This window comes from Gouania willdenowi, chromosome 21, assembly GCF_900634775.1.
Source record: "Gouania willdenowi chromosome 21, fGouWil2.1, whole genome shotgun sequence".
In the NCBI taxonomy this organism is placed as follows: Eukaryota; Metazoa; Chordata; class Actinopteri; order Blenniiformes; family Gobiesocidae; genus Gouania; species Gouania willdenowi.
In genome coordinates, this window is record NC_041064.1 from 5,760,442 (window position 1) to 5,777,482 (window position 17,041).

The 17,041-nt window shown below is 35.4% G+C and overlaps 1 protein-coding gene across 11 annotated transcripts in view; it reads right to left on the reverse strand.

Moving 5' to 3' along the window:
* Positions 1-17,041, reverse strand: part of LOC114454909 (syntaxin-binding protein 5-like) — a 170,799-nt gene that overhangs the window by 85,031 nt on the left and 68,727 nt on the right. For all 11 annotated transcript variants that reach the window (XM_028435824.1, XM_028435822.1, XM_028435820.1 and 8 more), the window contains exons 3-4: positions 14,224-14,305; positions 5,585-5,685 (exon numbers count right to left, since the gene is read on the reverse strand). In XM_028435824.1, coding sequence (XP_028291625.1) covers positions 5,585-5,685; positions 14,224-14,305 — 183 coding nt within the window. The remainder of the gene's footprint in view (positions 1-5,584; positions 5,686-14,223; positions 14,306-17,041) is intronic.

The window sequence follows — 17,041 nt, forward strand, 5'->3', positions numbered from 1 at the left end:
GTTTATTGAATTATTTATTATTTACACAAGGGAAAAACTAGTGAGATGATAGTGTATAGCACAATCATTTATATTTACTTTTTTTTTAAGCCAAAGAATATACATTTTCGACTATGACTATAATTTTCACTTACTATAGCTGGTATGTTTATTATGTAATTAAATGAATTACATTTATTCAATCACTCATTATTGGCATAGTTTATTCTCTCACTGACATAAATTATTTTTATGATCAGAAATTGTTTACACTGAAAGCTGGCTTTTCATTATACGATTACATGCTCGGACTGGGACCATTGTGCGTGCTAGCTGCTACATGTTTAGCATTGAGGTGCTAGATGCTACATGTTTAGCAATGAGGTGCTAGCTGAGGTTAGAAGAGCTCCGTTGATCTGCAAACTCTTTATTACACATTTTTTTCATACATCTGGGCTTTTTTTTTCTTAACTAAAATTAACACCCACGACGCACGAACCTTGGGCTCTCCTGTTCTTTGTGTTGTGATCTGTGCATCAGTATTATGGGTATACCGGAAACTCGTGCAAATTTTTTTTTTTCTGTAATTAATTCATTGCAATTAACGCGATAAAGTCCCAGCACTAGTTAAAAGTAATAATAATAGATTGTTTTGGAGAATATTTAGATGGTGAAGATTAACTCTAGTCCATATCTTTAGAAATGATCCCCTAACTTTTTTCAGATTTCATGTAGCCAAACTTGTCCCCATGCTTCCTATTGGTACAGCTTTATTTATTGTTTGATGATGAGCACAAACTGGCCTTTGCTCGCTCGTGTCCTGAATGCACTTTGATCATTTGCTTTAATCTGTTTGCTCCAATTGACATAAGACGTGGCCGAGAAACATTATTTATTTAGATAAAAATGGGATTTTTAGAGAAAAGCCTTCAACTTATGACTGTGTTTGCTTTAATGCCGTCAATAAACAGAAAACACAAGGATATTTTTAGAAACTAAAAAAAAAGTAAGTACGATACAACTTTGGGGAATTTGGGGAGATGTAGCTTGAGTTTAAATCCCACTTATAGAGCATCGTGTTTATTGATTTGAGTAAACAAGATGTGGCTTTCGTTTTGAAGCCAGCGGAAAAGCAAAGAATCCTAATGAAGGAAACAGATGCAGAGATTAATTGCGTTGTGACATCGTGGTGGGTTCCTGTGACCTCGCCATCTGCCTCGGCAAGACTTGAAACGCGAGCGCATGTTGGTCCTCCATGGCTGTTTCATACAAGCCAAACATTCTCGCTATTACTTTGACTTAAATTACAGATGATTGCAGTGATTCAGATGATTGGTTTGACTACGACAAAGCATTCAACATGTCATGTTGCATTGTCTCTTTGGATTCTGAAAGCCTGCACGCTCGTGGAGCAGGAGTGGCAGGCGTCGGCTGGCGTCTGACAGTTATTGCAAAACAATTGTCTCCACTGTTTCCAGACATTAGTTTGCTAGCTAGTGCTGGTGAGATTCCGTAGCCACGTCAGGGCGCTAATTGTCAGAGTGCTGAGACATGGAGATAAATGTAGAACCGCTGTTTGGCCTCTGATGGATGACTCACAATGCCCCCCTTTTCTACTTTAGTCTTGGAACATGATTCACTTCAGCGCTGCTGCTGCTGCTGAGAGCGAGCGCTGCTGCTGCTGCCTCCTACCCAGCCTCCTACCTGGCTATCACAGCCTCTGGGAGAGACTTAAAACACCTCTGAGGTAAAGTGTTACTCAAACATTTACCGTACCTCTGTTTGTGTGGGCACACACACTCTCTATAGGCCATAGGATTTTAAAGGTACGTCAAGCAATGTCATGAGTTATTTTTAGCTGTATGAATATGAATAACTTACGCTACCTCTATTGGGTGAACAAACACGTAACCATTTAAATCACACTCAAATTCAATTTAGCTCTCCTTCCAAAAAACAACAGACAGTATAAATCTAAGGTCAGTTCATGTTTTAGTCATGTTCAGAAAAGGATACTAATTAATAAATAAATAAATAAATAAGTAAATAAATAAGTAAATAAATAAATAAATAAATAAATAAATAAATAAATAAATAAATAAATAAATAAATAAATAAATAAATAAATAAACAAAAAGTGAAATTCAAGGTCTTTTTCTTTATCAGAATCAAGAAGGGATACACAAAAATGTAGAGAACAGATATAATATGCTGCGACCATAGATGCCTGTAACTTAGTTACTTAGTAACGTGTTATACTATTACAGGTGTTCTCAACCTTGGGGTCAGGACCCCGTTTGGGGTCGTGAGACGCTGGGAGCGGATGGCCAGATGCCTTCAAGAAACTAAGAATATTTTGAACAATTTGAGCCCATTTCTGATTATTTTCTACCCTTTCTCTGTAACTACACCAAACTTGCCATATTTCAACCTATTTTCATCACTCTTTCGCCATATTTTTGCTCCTTTTAATGCATTTTTGCTACATTACTCCCATTTCTGCCACATCGTCAAATTTAAATGCCTTTTCTGCACATTTTTTCCACTTATCACTTATAAACACTTTCCACTACTTTTCCCACTAAATGTCACATATGTTGACCCAATATTGTCACTTTTAACTTTTGCTTATTTTTGCCAATTTAACCACATTCACCATTTGTCATGCCCATCATTTGCCAGGTTAAACTAATTCTTCCTTTTTATATTTGATTTAGGCCACTCTAATTGGCAACTTTTAGCCAATTTCTGTACTTTTTAAAATCCAACTTCACCACCTTTTCCACCATTTTTGGTCACTTTTAACCCATTATATTTCTGATTAAAACATCTTTAACATGACTATATACTATGGCGGTGGTTCATGTCTGTTCAACCACCTTCAGGTACAGTGGGGGTCCCAGGTCTCTGGAACCTTTATTTTGGGGGTCACGGGCTTAAAAGGTACTGCACTAATATGACTGCTGTATGGAGTAATCTAACGTGTTACTACTTCTAAACCAGTAATCAGATGAAAGTTGTAATCTAAATCAGTGCGAGTGACTATTTATGTAATTTTTATGTCAAGTATTGATGTGAAGTGAAGTCAAGCAAGTCTCTTTATTTTATTTTCTATAAAAACATGTAATTTTTTTTAGGTAATAGTTAGTTAGGAGAAACATTGTTGACGTTACTGTTTCCAATAAAGTGAGTTTTGGCAAAACCGGTCATTATTTTTATGTCGAGGCGGTTGGGAGTGTTGTCGGCAGCTTTCGAAAATAATTGGTAAAGTATCTTGTAAAATAAATTAATTACTTTTAGAACCAAGTAATCTGTAATCTAACTTTATAAAGGTGTAATCAGTAGTCTAGATCAGGGGTTCTCATCTGGTCTAACCCTGGGACCCATATTTTTCCACGGTCATTAAATCACAACCCATTTTTTTTTTTTTTTTTTTTTTTAGAATTCAACCAATTAAATTTAGTTTTTCAAAAAATAGCTGTTGAAAACATACACATACATACATATAATATTTTCTAAAACATAAATCCATATATTTTTCCTTGCAACATGTATTATACAGCATGCTTGTCAAAAGAAAAAGTTCTTTTGAAATAAAAGACAAGTTCAATATGAGAGACATTAACTATTTGTTCATCTTTGACCAGCTGTACAAGTCTGCGACACACTTTTGGGTCCCGACCCACCAGTTGAGAATCGCTGGTCTAGATCACTAGCTGTGACTGAATGTTGCCGTTTTCTATATGTGCGTTTGAGGACAAGGCTGTGTAGGAGAGAGAAATCATTTCTTACCCATACTATAAATGATCATGCTATGGTACATTCAAAGACGGTGATCAATAGTCTTTAGGATCATGTGTGCAGGTGTTAATTTGTACGAATGATGGCATCTTCAAATAGCTTTGCCTCCACATAACGTGTGTATAATTACTCCTTATCAGCGCTGACATTGTGCCAGGAATCACAGAAGCAGATAAAGGTTATTCTTTTAAGCCTTATTCACTCCTGGCAGACGAAGCCTTCCCACAGGGTTTTAGTGACGCAATGAGTTGTCGCTCACTGCTGTGAGTCTGAATCAGAACAGAAAGAAAACCGGAAAGACTTCCACAATATCTCTGCCTTCATCTTAAATAAGCTTTTCACTAAAAAGTTTCATCCGTGAATTCTAGATTGTCGTTCCATGTTTTAGAAGAAATAATCTGAAAACATTACTGGAGCAGAAACAACACATAGGAAATGCTTGATTACAAAATAGAAGCAATTTCAATATTATTGTGCCTTAGTTTTCACTTTCACGTATAATTGCCGTGTGCAATTTCGCACACAGCCACACACTCAGTAATCAGGAGTCATTGAATCCACCTGTGCTCGTCGTCTTCACCTGGTAGTAATTATTATCTGAGAATATGCCCGCCCGTGTTCCAAATGGCCACGGTTACATGATGTTTTTAAATTCGGAATTAGTTATTCTAAATTAAATTATTCAGAATTAAAGTGTCATGCTTCAATTCTCAATTGAGGTTTTACATGGGAAACAAGGTTATCCGCATTTATTCAATTGCGCTTTACTTCTGGGGGTTGGGAAGGGCTCTGATTGGACAGCGAGTGAAAGTGAGGTATCACGTCTATTTGGAAAAAACACATAACAAACCTTTTATTTTGTTGCTACAACATAGAAGTCCACATGAGAACTGTTTTCACTTTTATTTTAATTTTAGTTTTGAAGCAGCAGCTCAACAATAACATACGGTTTCACTTTGGTCCGCTGAGAAGGAGAAGGTAGATATAGTAACTAATCGTTGGTAAATAAAGCCCAGTAAAACGCCGTAAAACAATAACCAGGAATAAATATTATCTCCCTGTTAAAGATAAAAGCTTTAACAACAGGTACAATGATAAACTTAGAGATATTACAGCCTGTGCAGCAGTACGAGGACACATTTGTCCGGCTTTTAGTATCACCCGTCTGATGAAGCCTGTTTTCGTTTGTCGATGTCCGGGTGTGTGTGTGTGTTAAGTCTGTATGAATGTCCGCATGTTTGTACTTCTGGCCATCCACTCTTTTCATTATATCCATGTGTTCAAAGGCTCTTCTTTAATAAAAAGTCTCGGTTCTAGTCCGTCCGGGCGGCCATCTTGGATTATGTCGTCACCGCGCGTCATCACAACTGACCGAGCATGCACAGAACAACCGGAAATAACTTAAAACGGAATTAAATGTTTACAAGATAAAGGAATTATTTAATTCAGAATTAATATCGGAATAAACCAACCACCTAATTTGGATGTAAGTTTAATTCAGAATTACATCTGCATTCAGAATTAAGTGTTTACAAGTTCAAGATCCGAGACTTTGAGAGGATGTGGAAAATCTAAAAATGTCTACTACAAGCTTGCAAAGGAATCGGGTTTCATTTTATGAAGTGTTTTGTTGACTCTGTAAACATTTGTGTTTATAATGAGCTCCCTGCCCTATTAGATCCTCCAAAATGTCAGACAACAAATAGTCACCACGCAGGAGCTCAGTGAATACTGAATTGGACTCAAATTTGCCGTCTTTGCTGCTTCTGTGAACACAACATTCTAAATAAGGAGGAACACACACCTCTCTCTGTTGAATTTGAGTGAATGGAGGACAGCTGGTCGCCTCTGACGCAGATTCCACAGGTGTAGTGTGTCGTCTGCACACGCCGTGACCAGAGCTCCCTGAAAGAAGAGAGAAAGAAAGGAAGTAATAAGGATACATCGGACTTACAAATACAGCATGGAGTGAAATGTGAATAATCCTGGTTGTCGAGTATATCAGAACGAACAGTTTTTTATAAGGTTTTTTGAGTATTGAGAACCACAGCAAAGTTTATTCATAGTGTGGAGAAAAACAAGTTTTATTTCTGAATACATCAGCTTGTTTCAGGCTTTAACGTTTAAAGAAAAGCGTTTCAGCAGAGACAAAGAATTAGCAATGGATCACAAATAAACCATGAGATTAAAAGATCTGCATTAAAGTAAAGAAGAAGAAAGAAAACCTGCTTTTCATGTGTTTTTATGGTAGACGTTCTCTTACAAAAACGTTTTCCCTTCATTTTTTATCTTTGCACTAAATGTCTTGTTAATGACTGATTGTTTTTGACCACATGTGTCAAACTCATGGCCGGGGGGCCAAATCTGGCCCTATGGAGCATCCAATTTGGCCAGCAGGAGAAAGAAAAAATGACAACGAAAACATGAATCATTGTGTAAATTAAACTCGCCAATATTTTCTGGAGCTCACAGTTTTCCTGGTGCTTACAGCATATTGCATGATTGCGGACATTTTTAATCTTAAAGAGTTGAAAAATGCAAAATTCTTACACATTTCTTCAATTCCTCAAATTATGACGTAATATTTCCCCTAATGTAATAGAAATTGGTCTCAAAATCTAGGAAATTTAAAGTGCAGATCCTGTTTAGACTGATATTTATCACGGATACGGTCGTTTTTTTTTTTTTTTTTTTTTTTACATATTTTGTATTTTATGTATAAGTAGAAGTGCAAACTAAGGCACACACATATTAAAATGACTTATTTCCCAACATAAAATCGGTGGCCCACTTAAGATTAAACTGCTCAGTATTTGGCCCCTGAACTAAAATGAGTATGACACACAATTTATTTGAAAAATCAACGAAGAAACAAACAAAATAACAAAAATATTCAAAAAGTTTGATAAATTCAGAAACATCATTGACATCATGTTCTGTGAATCACAAAAAAAAAGTAATGAGAACTTTTTCCCTCAAATCCCAAATCCACTCTCAAACTTTCAGACAACACAGTGATGCAACATTAAGTTTCACGAGGGTTTCGAGATCAGCCATTATCATTTACCTGCTGTCTAAGACTAACGCTTTCTTGTTCTTCAAGGTTGCCTGCACAGGTCCGGCCACAAAGGCAGGATTTTAAAGGGAGAGAAATGATGTGAGAAGAAGATAAGAGGATGCTGATGATGAAATTATACTCAACAAGCATGGAAAGACTCTGAGATGCACACAGGGTAAAAGCCCAACTGTAGGCTTCACATCTAAATTGGATAAATCCAGATGTGGCATGCAAACAAGCAAGGATGATAATAAAAACTGGGTATGCATATTATGAAGTACATGTACACTTTTAAAATGTAACTAAGCACAAACTTCTAGTGCAATATAATGTTTCACCTTATCGGGGCGCTGCACTTACGAGGTTCAGAAGCGCGTAAGAGGAAAATAACTTAAGCAGACGGGAGAATACGCGCAAGGACAGATTTGAATGCGAACACCCACATTTCAGCTGGGATGAAGGCGCGCAGCGACTGACTTAAGTACAGGGGGAGAATAGCGCGCCGTCAAAAACAACTTTCGTGCATGGGAGAATAGACCCCTAAATGCATCTTCTATCAGTTTGGAGAATGAACAAAATGCGACCCTGAAGTGACCCACATGCGTAAAAAGAGTTCCTGAGATACTCCGTAGATGGAGGCATCTGGTCTTGGCGTGTGTGTAGCACTGATATGTATAAAATAATAAATATGTATTAATTTTAAGCCCTCGCTCTCCTTCCACTGTCTACTTTTTTACTAACTCACCATTAGGAACGTAACAATTGGGGGCTTGTCCGGTGTAGGAGAATGGCAGACAAACAACAGAACACGTAATGGTCCCCCACCAGGGTTTCCCCCTCCCCTGCCGCTCCGTCTGGGACGCAGAATTATGACGCTATCGCATTTTAATGAGGGTCAAAATGATAAAGGTCAGATAAAATGCGAACTGGCTGTTCAGACATTGCAAAATATCAGATACATATCTGATTTATATCCACATATGAAAGTGGCCTGGGTCGGATTAGAAAAAAATGTAAATTGTACTGTTCACATAGACGTGAAAAAATCAGTTATGGAAGCCGTGATTTCCCAGTAGAAATGTTGCATTAGTTGCATGTCTACATAGATTATTGTTTTTTATTACAGCATTACCTTTACAGATACATGTGCTTGTTGGCACACAGCTGGCTCCTTAGCCAGTCGAGAGCAGCCAGCTGTGAGGTGAAGGGTTCCTCGTGGTCGCCCTCTCTCGGGAGGTGTGCTCAGCATTTCTGCTGGGAGGACACCCCAGGGCTGACCTAGCTCACACCACAGGGAGTATATCTCACTACAGGCCAGGGATCACCTTGGAATCCCCCCCAGAGGAGCTGGAGCTGGTGGAAGTGGCCTGGGAGAATACTGTCTGGGCCTCTCTGCTGATGATATCACCCCCCGCTACACAGAACACAGATAAGTAACTGACAATGGTTTTGATTTTGATTTTATGTTATCTTGTTACGTCTTTGCAGTTTCAGAGTGTTGCATTGTGGGTTTTTTCTTACTTTTTTTTCTTTTTTAGATCCATCAATGTCTCCCCTTTTAGACTATTTTAAATACCAATGTGCTGTATGTTTAATATTATTCTGTGCATTTTATGTATTTATAATCAATTTATTTAGTACATTTAGTACATTTGATTCTTGTGTATAAGTGCATATACTGTATCTATGAGTATAATATATATGTATGCATACATTCTAGTTTTGTGTGACCCATTTTGTATTGTTATGGGTGTTCAATACCTATTGCTTTGTTTTGCTTGACTATTTGTTTAATGCTATTTTTTGCTATTATTCCTTCTATTATTATCATTGCTACTGTTATTATTATCAGTTTTCTTCCATTTTGGTCCTGAACCTGTTGTTTTCTTTGTAATGCTCGTAATTATTGTACCAAATATGGAAAACTTTGTTATTTGGATGCCAAAAATTTGTAATAAAGATGGTTATGAAAAAAAAAAGACATATAGGGGTGTCTAGTCTTAGAAAAACTTTAGGTTTCTGAAGTCATCGCGCAGCTGTGCAAGCTAACTAAAGCTAACTAAAGTTAACCCATGTGTTTCTTTATTTTCCCAATGAACTCTATCTGCCCTTCACAGCCACCGGCTTAGTCTCCTTAAATATATTATTCCTCCCGAAAGAAAAGACATCAATTATTAAAAAGAAGAAAGATAAACACAGCGATAAGCGCTTTAATGATTTCTTTTACGGGTAGTGGAGATGACATGACCTGAGAATGAGACGCCTTAATGTTTGACAGGTGGATGCATTAAAAGATTTTTTTAGTGCGTCACTAGAGCCTCAAACGTTTGCCCTAATCACAGAAAGCTGAGAGAAGAGCTTTGTTGTGTGGGTTTGTGCATTTAAAGGCAATATAAGTCTTTACATGTCGCTGAATGTCAAGAGGCCAAAGTGAATATGCTAAGGCAGTCATTAACAAGCCCACACACTGACATCAGGAGAAGGCTCGGACACCAAGGCCAGCTATTAACCCTCCTATCAAAGAACAAGGAGGCCAGCAGTGTTTGTTTGTCATTTACGCAACAGAGTGGGAACTATGTCTGTGCATTTGTAACATGTGCACATAAATAAGTGTGTATTTATCCACGATTCCCTCTTTATTTCTTCTGTAAAGCTGAGTGGTGGTGTCCATTATTTCACCCTGAGTGCAAAAAAAGAAGCCGATGTTTATAAACGACTATAAATGATGTAAAGAACAACTGTATGGGATCACGACAGTTTACAGCTGAACACATTTTATGAAGTTTCCTCTATAGGTCAGCTTGTGTATCATTAGCTGCGTTTCCATTATCCTTGGAAATGTGCAAAATCTAAATAGTGCAAGAAAAACTTGTTAAAAAAAAAAAAAAAAAAAAAAACTCAAATATCGCTCAAAAGTTTTTACGGTATTTCAGGCGTTTTGATATTGAAAGGCAAAGGCAACACTTTTTCCGCAAATACATGTCACAGAGAGAAGTGGTCATGTGACCAGGGACGTCACGTTCTGAGAAAACGTGACGTGTGGTCAGAAGAGAAGACCTTGACATTTCTTAGCATTAAACTTTAAAATTAATGCTGCCACGTTAAACTTGAAACAACAAAGGAATGTGGAGTGTTTTAAAGCAGAACTAAGTAACTTTTTCACTTTAACAAATCTTTCTTGTAGTCCCTGTGAGGGTAATACAAGTGTTTATGGGGTGATTGAGGGGTCTTTCATCCCCCCCTGCTGTGTCTGGTCAGAAAACCGCACTTGCAACTTTCCCTGCCTCTGACAGTGGAAACTACTACTACTACTACTTTACGGCAGCCCAATACAAACTAATGCTAGATTATCACCAGCCCCGTGGCTGCACACGTCATCTACAAATCCACTTTTCTCAAACTTATATATTGCTGTGTGTTGCTGCTGAGCTGTCACACACTGTTGTCGCAGCAACAAGCACTCACACACACTCGCAACCCAGCGCTCCATCAGGCAGCACACACACAAATATTCATCCATCTATCTATCTTCCATCCATCCATCCATCCATTGATTTTCAGAGTGTGTGAGTGTTTCAGAGTATCACTGTTGTATTTTTCAGTGATCGGTTGCTACCGTCTCGGGAAAGCAAAGGTGCATATGTAGCTGTGGGGTGGGGCAGGTGGCGGGGGTGGGGAGTTTTTACGACGGTGATAAAACCAAAATGGACCTTTAGGGGAAGCGCTAAGTTACTTAGTTCTGCTTTAAGGAGGTTTGGAGCGTCCATCGAAGCCCCTTCGGATGAGATTTCACGGGAGTTGCGAGGCTCCTGCCCAAAACAATGTTCAATGGAAACAAGTTCAAAACGCAATTATATTATTGACAAAGTGTTGACATTCAGAAATATCAGTTTTATTTTGCAAAAATCTGTAATGGAAACTCAGCTACTGTCAATGAATTTTAGCCCACTCTTCTTTGCAGAAAGGTTTTAGAATGATATTATTTTTTAAGTATTGAGAACTGCCTGTTTACGGTCACATTTCAGCATCTCCAATGGATAGAATACCGGACTTTGGCCTGACCACTTTAAAAACTTCATTTGGTTTTATTTGAGGCAAAGGCAAGGCAAGGCAAATGTATTTGTATAGCACATTTCATACACATGGCAACTCAATGTGCTTTACATGATCAAAAAGTGCAACAGAAAACAGCTTAAAATCAATAATAACATTAAAGTCAGTAACAAAACATTTAAAATCATCAGTAAAAACATTTAAAATCATCAACAAACACTTTATATCAACAACATGACCAAAAATCTCCCTTTCGATCATACGCAGTAGAGAAAAAGAGTGCCTTTAACTTAGATTTAAAAATGTTCACATTGGATGCTGAATTCAGCTCTACTGAGCCCTTCAGAGAAGGATTTGCTGGTATGTTTTGGTTCGTTGTCTTGCTGCACAACCCAAGAGCGCTTGAGCTTTAAGGCACTAACTATTCTTTGGGATGTCATTCTGGGATCATTTGAAACCACCTGGATAAGTTGTTATTGCACTCTTGAAGGTTCTCCCAGTTTTTTCCATTTGTGGATAATGGCTCTAAAAGTGGTTCGCTGGAGTCCCAAAGCCTTGGAAATGGTTTTGTAATCTTTGCCAGACTGGTAGATTTCAATCACCACTGTTTCTTTAACTTCTTTGAATCCTGTTTCGTTTTGAGATCTTGTAACCTACTCCAGTGTGTCTGACACGTTTTATTTAAGTGGTTTCTTGATTCAACTGACTACATGTGCCTCTTGGTGACTTTTTTTATTTATTTATTTATTTTTTTGAGAACTTGTCTTTTAATGTCTGATGATTCTCTCTTTATTTTTTCAATAATATGTAATATGGAAGTGTGATATGTTATTATGTAGCTACATTTTTCACTGTATATTTTATATTTGTATATGTCCTTTAATTTGTATTATTTTAGGATGATATTTGGACATTCTGACAATAGCCTTCTTGCTAAATCAGGTACATTTTCTACATGTATATTAATGTACACTGTCCCTGTTAAATAAACCAATAAATAAAATAAATAAACAATAATAGTGGTAATCAAGCCTGGGTGTGGCCAGTGAAACTGTTCTCATATATTGTATATTGCTTTGAAACAAGTGGCACAGAATGAGGATTGGAGGTCAGTTGTTTAAAAAAATGTGAGATGGAATTCAAGCCTTTGTCAGTGAGCAAGCTGTAAGAACTTTAATCAAAACAGGTAATCAACTTAATTTATTTATATATTTTTATTAAATAGAGATGAATTTTTTAAAAGAAAACCTTGAAAGCACTGAATGGTAAAGCTGTATATTTAAAAAGCGGTAAAAACACATGGTGTTCATGAGGTAGAAGGAGGGAGAAGGGCTTTAACAATCAGTTGTTTTATAAATTATTAATGTATTTGTTATTTACTCTATATATTTTCAAATTATTTCATAAATTATTAATGTGTCTGTTGATCTACTCTGTATATTTTGTATCTCTTGGAGGATAATGTGTAAATAAATACGTGGATGAGACTGACTGGGTAGGTTTTAATAAGCTTTTGCGTCATCCTACTCATTTTCGAACATGTTAGGGTCATATTATTGTTGTTTTTACTATGACTATTGTTGTTTATACTACAAGATTATTGTTGTTTTTACTATGACTATTGTTGTTTATACTACGATTATTGTTGTTTTTACTATGATTATTGTTGTTTCTACGATGATTATTGTTGTTTTTACTATGATTATTGTTGTTTATACTACAATTATTGTTGTTTTTACTATGATTATTGTTGTTTCTACGATGATTATTGTTGTTTTTACTATGATTATTGTTGTTTTTACTATGATTATTGTTGTTTATACTACAATTATTGTTGTTTTTACTATGATTATTGTTGTTTTTACAATGATTATTGTTGTTTTTACTATGATTATTGTTGTTTCTACTACAATTATTGTTGTTTTTACTATGATTATTGTTGTTTTTACTATTCTCATTTGTTATGTTTTGTTGTTTTTCAGTTACTTGCGTTCAAATTAAATCAAAACTTGTTTATTCAACTTGATAATCTAAGAGAATGATGGACCAGCAACCCAAACCATTACGTTTGATACCAGGAAAATTATTTGGTAAATATCTAAAGAGTAAAATGCAAGCATGCCTGCATGTAACAGTCTTCATTCACAAATTTCCAACAATGCTTCACAAACCCATACTATTCACAATTGTGTGTGTGTGTTTTTTTTTTCTTCTCGTGGACATTTTTGTGGAACTGTAGGAGCAGTGAATCTTTTCTGGTTGGCAGAGGTATCAGCAGAGGTATAAATCCTAGATAGATTCAAATCTGAACATGTGCGAGGAGGAGGAACTGAAAGATATTTTTAGATTCTAGCTGCAGCCTCATTGGGGGTGAACAGTGCAACCGTGTTTTGGTTGGAGCAGATTTATAGGGATGAAGGATGGATTGATAAATGGATGAAGGAATGACTGAATGGAAAGATGGATGATTTTTTTCTCTCCACCTAATTTTACTTCAATTAATCTTCAAAAGTGTAAAAATCCTTAGAGATCCTTCAAGATATCTGATAATCTCTTAATTAAAGACAAGTTAAAACCTTAATATTAAAGCTTATTTGATCCAAGATTTGTTTAAAATGCTTTTCCAATTAAGTACATTTTGTAGATGAGTTTATTTTGAAAAATCTCTGATAGAAGCACTCCGATACATCATTTGTTTTCATTGGATTTTTTTAGGATATTTTTATTTTATTAAATTATAGAATATTGTTATTTATTAGGTTAAAACATATGTAATCCATTGGTTAATGATAAATGGGCGAGTTTTTCTCATACGGTCTGTTGATGACTAATGTTGAATCTTATTTGATCTGAGGTCAATGATTTTAATTTATTTAAAACGCTTTTTCACAATCAGTGAAAACAGGATCTTCACTCTAAATTTCCTAGATTTTGTGATCAATTTCTGTTTAATAAAGGAAAATATTAAGTCATTTTGTAAGAATTTTGAATCTTTTTTCAACCTTTAACCCCTGCAAATATTGTTGAGTTTGATGTTTTCTCTGTCATTTTTATTTTCTCCTGTGGGCCAAATTGGATACATCAGGGGGCCGGATTTTGGCCCCCGGGCCATGAGTTTGACACGTGCTTGAATAAATTGTTGAATAAAATCTTATTCGACACCTGTGGACTTCTTTATTTGAGAACCAATCAGATAAACCACAACAACGTGTTTATATATTGATCACCTCTGTGCTGAGCCACTGATTATTACTTTCCTAAAGAGGTGGGTGGATATTACAAGTGAATCCATGACTTGACAAATACATATCACATTATTAATAATGACCTACCTCATTGATGAGGAACTGCAGTTGCAGTACGGCTGCTCCGCTCTCATGCTGACAGTAGCAGTCCACGCCGGGTCGACCCAGTCTGACAACAACTTTGAGTCAAGGAAGTTTGCAGCAATAGATGGATAGATAGCACGCAGCACATATGAATCAGAAAATGTCATCTTTACATTCCCTCAGAGAATATACAAGTTGATTTTAGAAATATTCCTGATTTTATCGAGCAAAAAGAGAGATAATGTAACACTACCACAGGTAAACATGTACACACACATTCAGGAAAAGAGTTTAGAGTTGGACTGTTTAGATTTAATTCATGAAAAGTTGCAATTAGGGCCACAGGACTAAAGCTAACCATGTGCAATAGGGCTATGTGCAATAACATTAGCATTTTAACTATAAACATATTTATTAATGCTAGCCATGTGCAATAGAGCTATGTGCAACAATATTAGCATTTTAACTATAAACATATTTATTAATGCTAACCATGTGCAATAATATTAGCATTTTAACTATAATCATATTTATTAATTCTACCAATGTGCAATAGGGCCAGTAAGTGCAATAATATTATCATTTTAACTATAAACATATATATTAATGCTAACCATGTGCAATAAGACTATTTGCAATAATATTAGCCTTTTAATTACAAACATATATTAATGCTAACCATGTGCAATTGTACTATTTGCAATAATATTAGCATTTTAACTATAAACATATTTATTAATGCTAACCATCTGCAATAATATTAGCATTTTAACTACAAACATATATTAATGCTAACCATGTGCAATAGGACTATGTACAATAATATTAGCATTTTAACTATAATCATATTTATTAATTCTACCAATGTGCAATAGGGCCAGTAAGTGCAATAATATTATCATTTTAACTATAAACATATACATTAATGCTAACCATGTGCAATAAGACTATTTGCAATAATATTAGCCTTTTAACTACAAACATACAGTATATTAATGCTAACCATGTGCAATTGGACTATTTGCAATAATATTAGCATTTTAACTATAAACATATGTATTAATGCTAACCATGTGCAATAAAACTATTTGCAATAATATTAACATTTTAACTACAAACATATATTAATGCTAACCATGTGCAATAGGGCTAGTATGTGTAATAATATTAGCATTCTAACTATACACATATTAATGCTAACCATGCGCAATAGGGCTATGTGCAACAATATTAGCATTCTAACTATAAACATATATATTAATGCTAACCATGTGCAATAGGACTATGTGCAATAATATTAACATTTTAACTTTAATCATATTTAATAATGCTAACCATGTGCAATAGGGCTGGGCTAATAAATGCAATAATATTAGCATTTTCGCGAACAACTAACCAAGCCAAGGGTGAGGTCCAATTTCATATTTAAGACAAAATATTGGCATGTTTGCACTTTAGCACTAAAGCACTTTATCGTCTGCCTTATGCACAGCTGCAATGGTCACTGTATTTCTGGTCTGTCCCAAGCTAAATGTTATATTTCAGTCTTTTTTTTTTAATATAGGTTGGTTTTTTATTGTTTTTTAAAAAAAATAAAATAAATGAAATTTCTGCTGTATATATCATCAACCTGCCAGGGACTACAGATGGAAACTAGCCTGTGGATACAATCTCGTACATTTACATATTTTTCTATTAATGTGCATCGTTCGTTGTCACAAATAAAAAAATAAATAAATAAAGCTAAAATGCAGGGTCAAGAGTTCAGGCACGGAGCATCGCTGTTTTAGATAAACAGAGTGCATGCTGTCGGACAGCTCTGTTTATTATGGATGAGTATTTCCTTCAGCTACAAAAAGTAATGTCAGCATTAATTCAGAAGCAAATAAAAGCTGCAGAGGATAAAAACAACCTTTCTGCAGCAGCTGGGGCAGTAAAGACTATTTATAAAGACAAAAAGGACCTTTTTAAAGTAGGAAAGGTAGGATTAAAACGATCAACTGCTAACATTTTGAGCTTTGGTCCACATAAAAAGCCAACCAACAACACTGGTTTCTCTTTTATTGCCAAACACTACACTATGGTGCAATACTGTCTTTTGTAAAATGATTATTTTATATCACTGTAATAATAATATCAAATCAGGGAAAGTCAATGAAAAACAAATTCAACTCAATCATGGATTATTTGAAATAAACAATTGAAGGCCCTGAGAGCTAATGGTCTTAAATTTTTGGGGTCAATGAAATATTATGGTATTTCATGAAGTGGGCATCACTGAACAAAGTTTGCATTAATAAAAATAAAAATATAAATAATTTGAAATGAAAAAGAACCACAATATATGTTGATATAGATTCAAAGTAACTGCAAACATGTTTTGGAAACAGCAGTCAGAACGCGTTATGTCATATTTACATACACTTTAAATAACAAAATGAATTACAGATAAGTAATGTTCTATTGGCAGTTCAAACAGTGCATATATAGAAGAGGTACTACATACAGTATATGGCATATTTGTATTCCTTCAAACCATTTTTTTTTTTTTTTTTAAACTGAAAGAAAATCAGTTATCATTAATGGGTCAAACTATACTATTCATACTCCACCGCCCCCATGATGCATTGCGGCTTCAAGATAAAAATCAAACAAACCCTTTTTCAGAATAAAAGCTTCTATTCTTGTCTTTCATTAGTTTTTTTGTTTTTTTGTAAACAAGGTTCTTGTTTTGAAGCACAATGGAAGGTTTCCAAATATCTGAAAAATGTCAGAATGAAATGCGTTTCAGTGAGTTTTATGGATCAAATGAGCACACGTT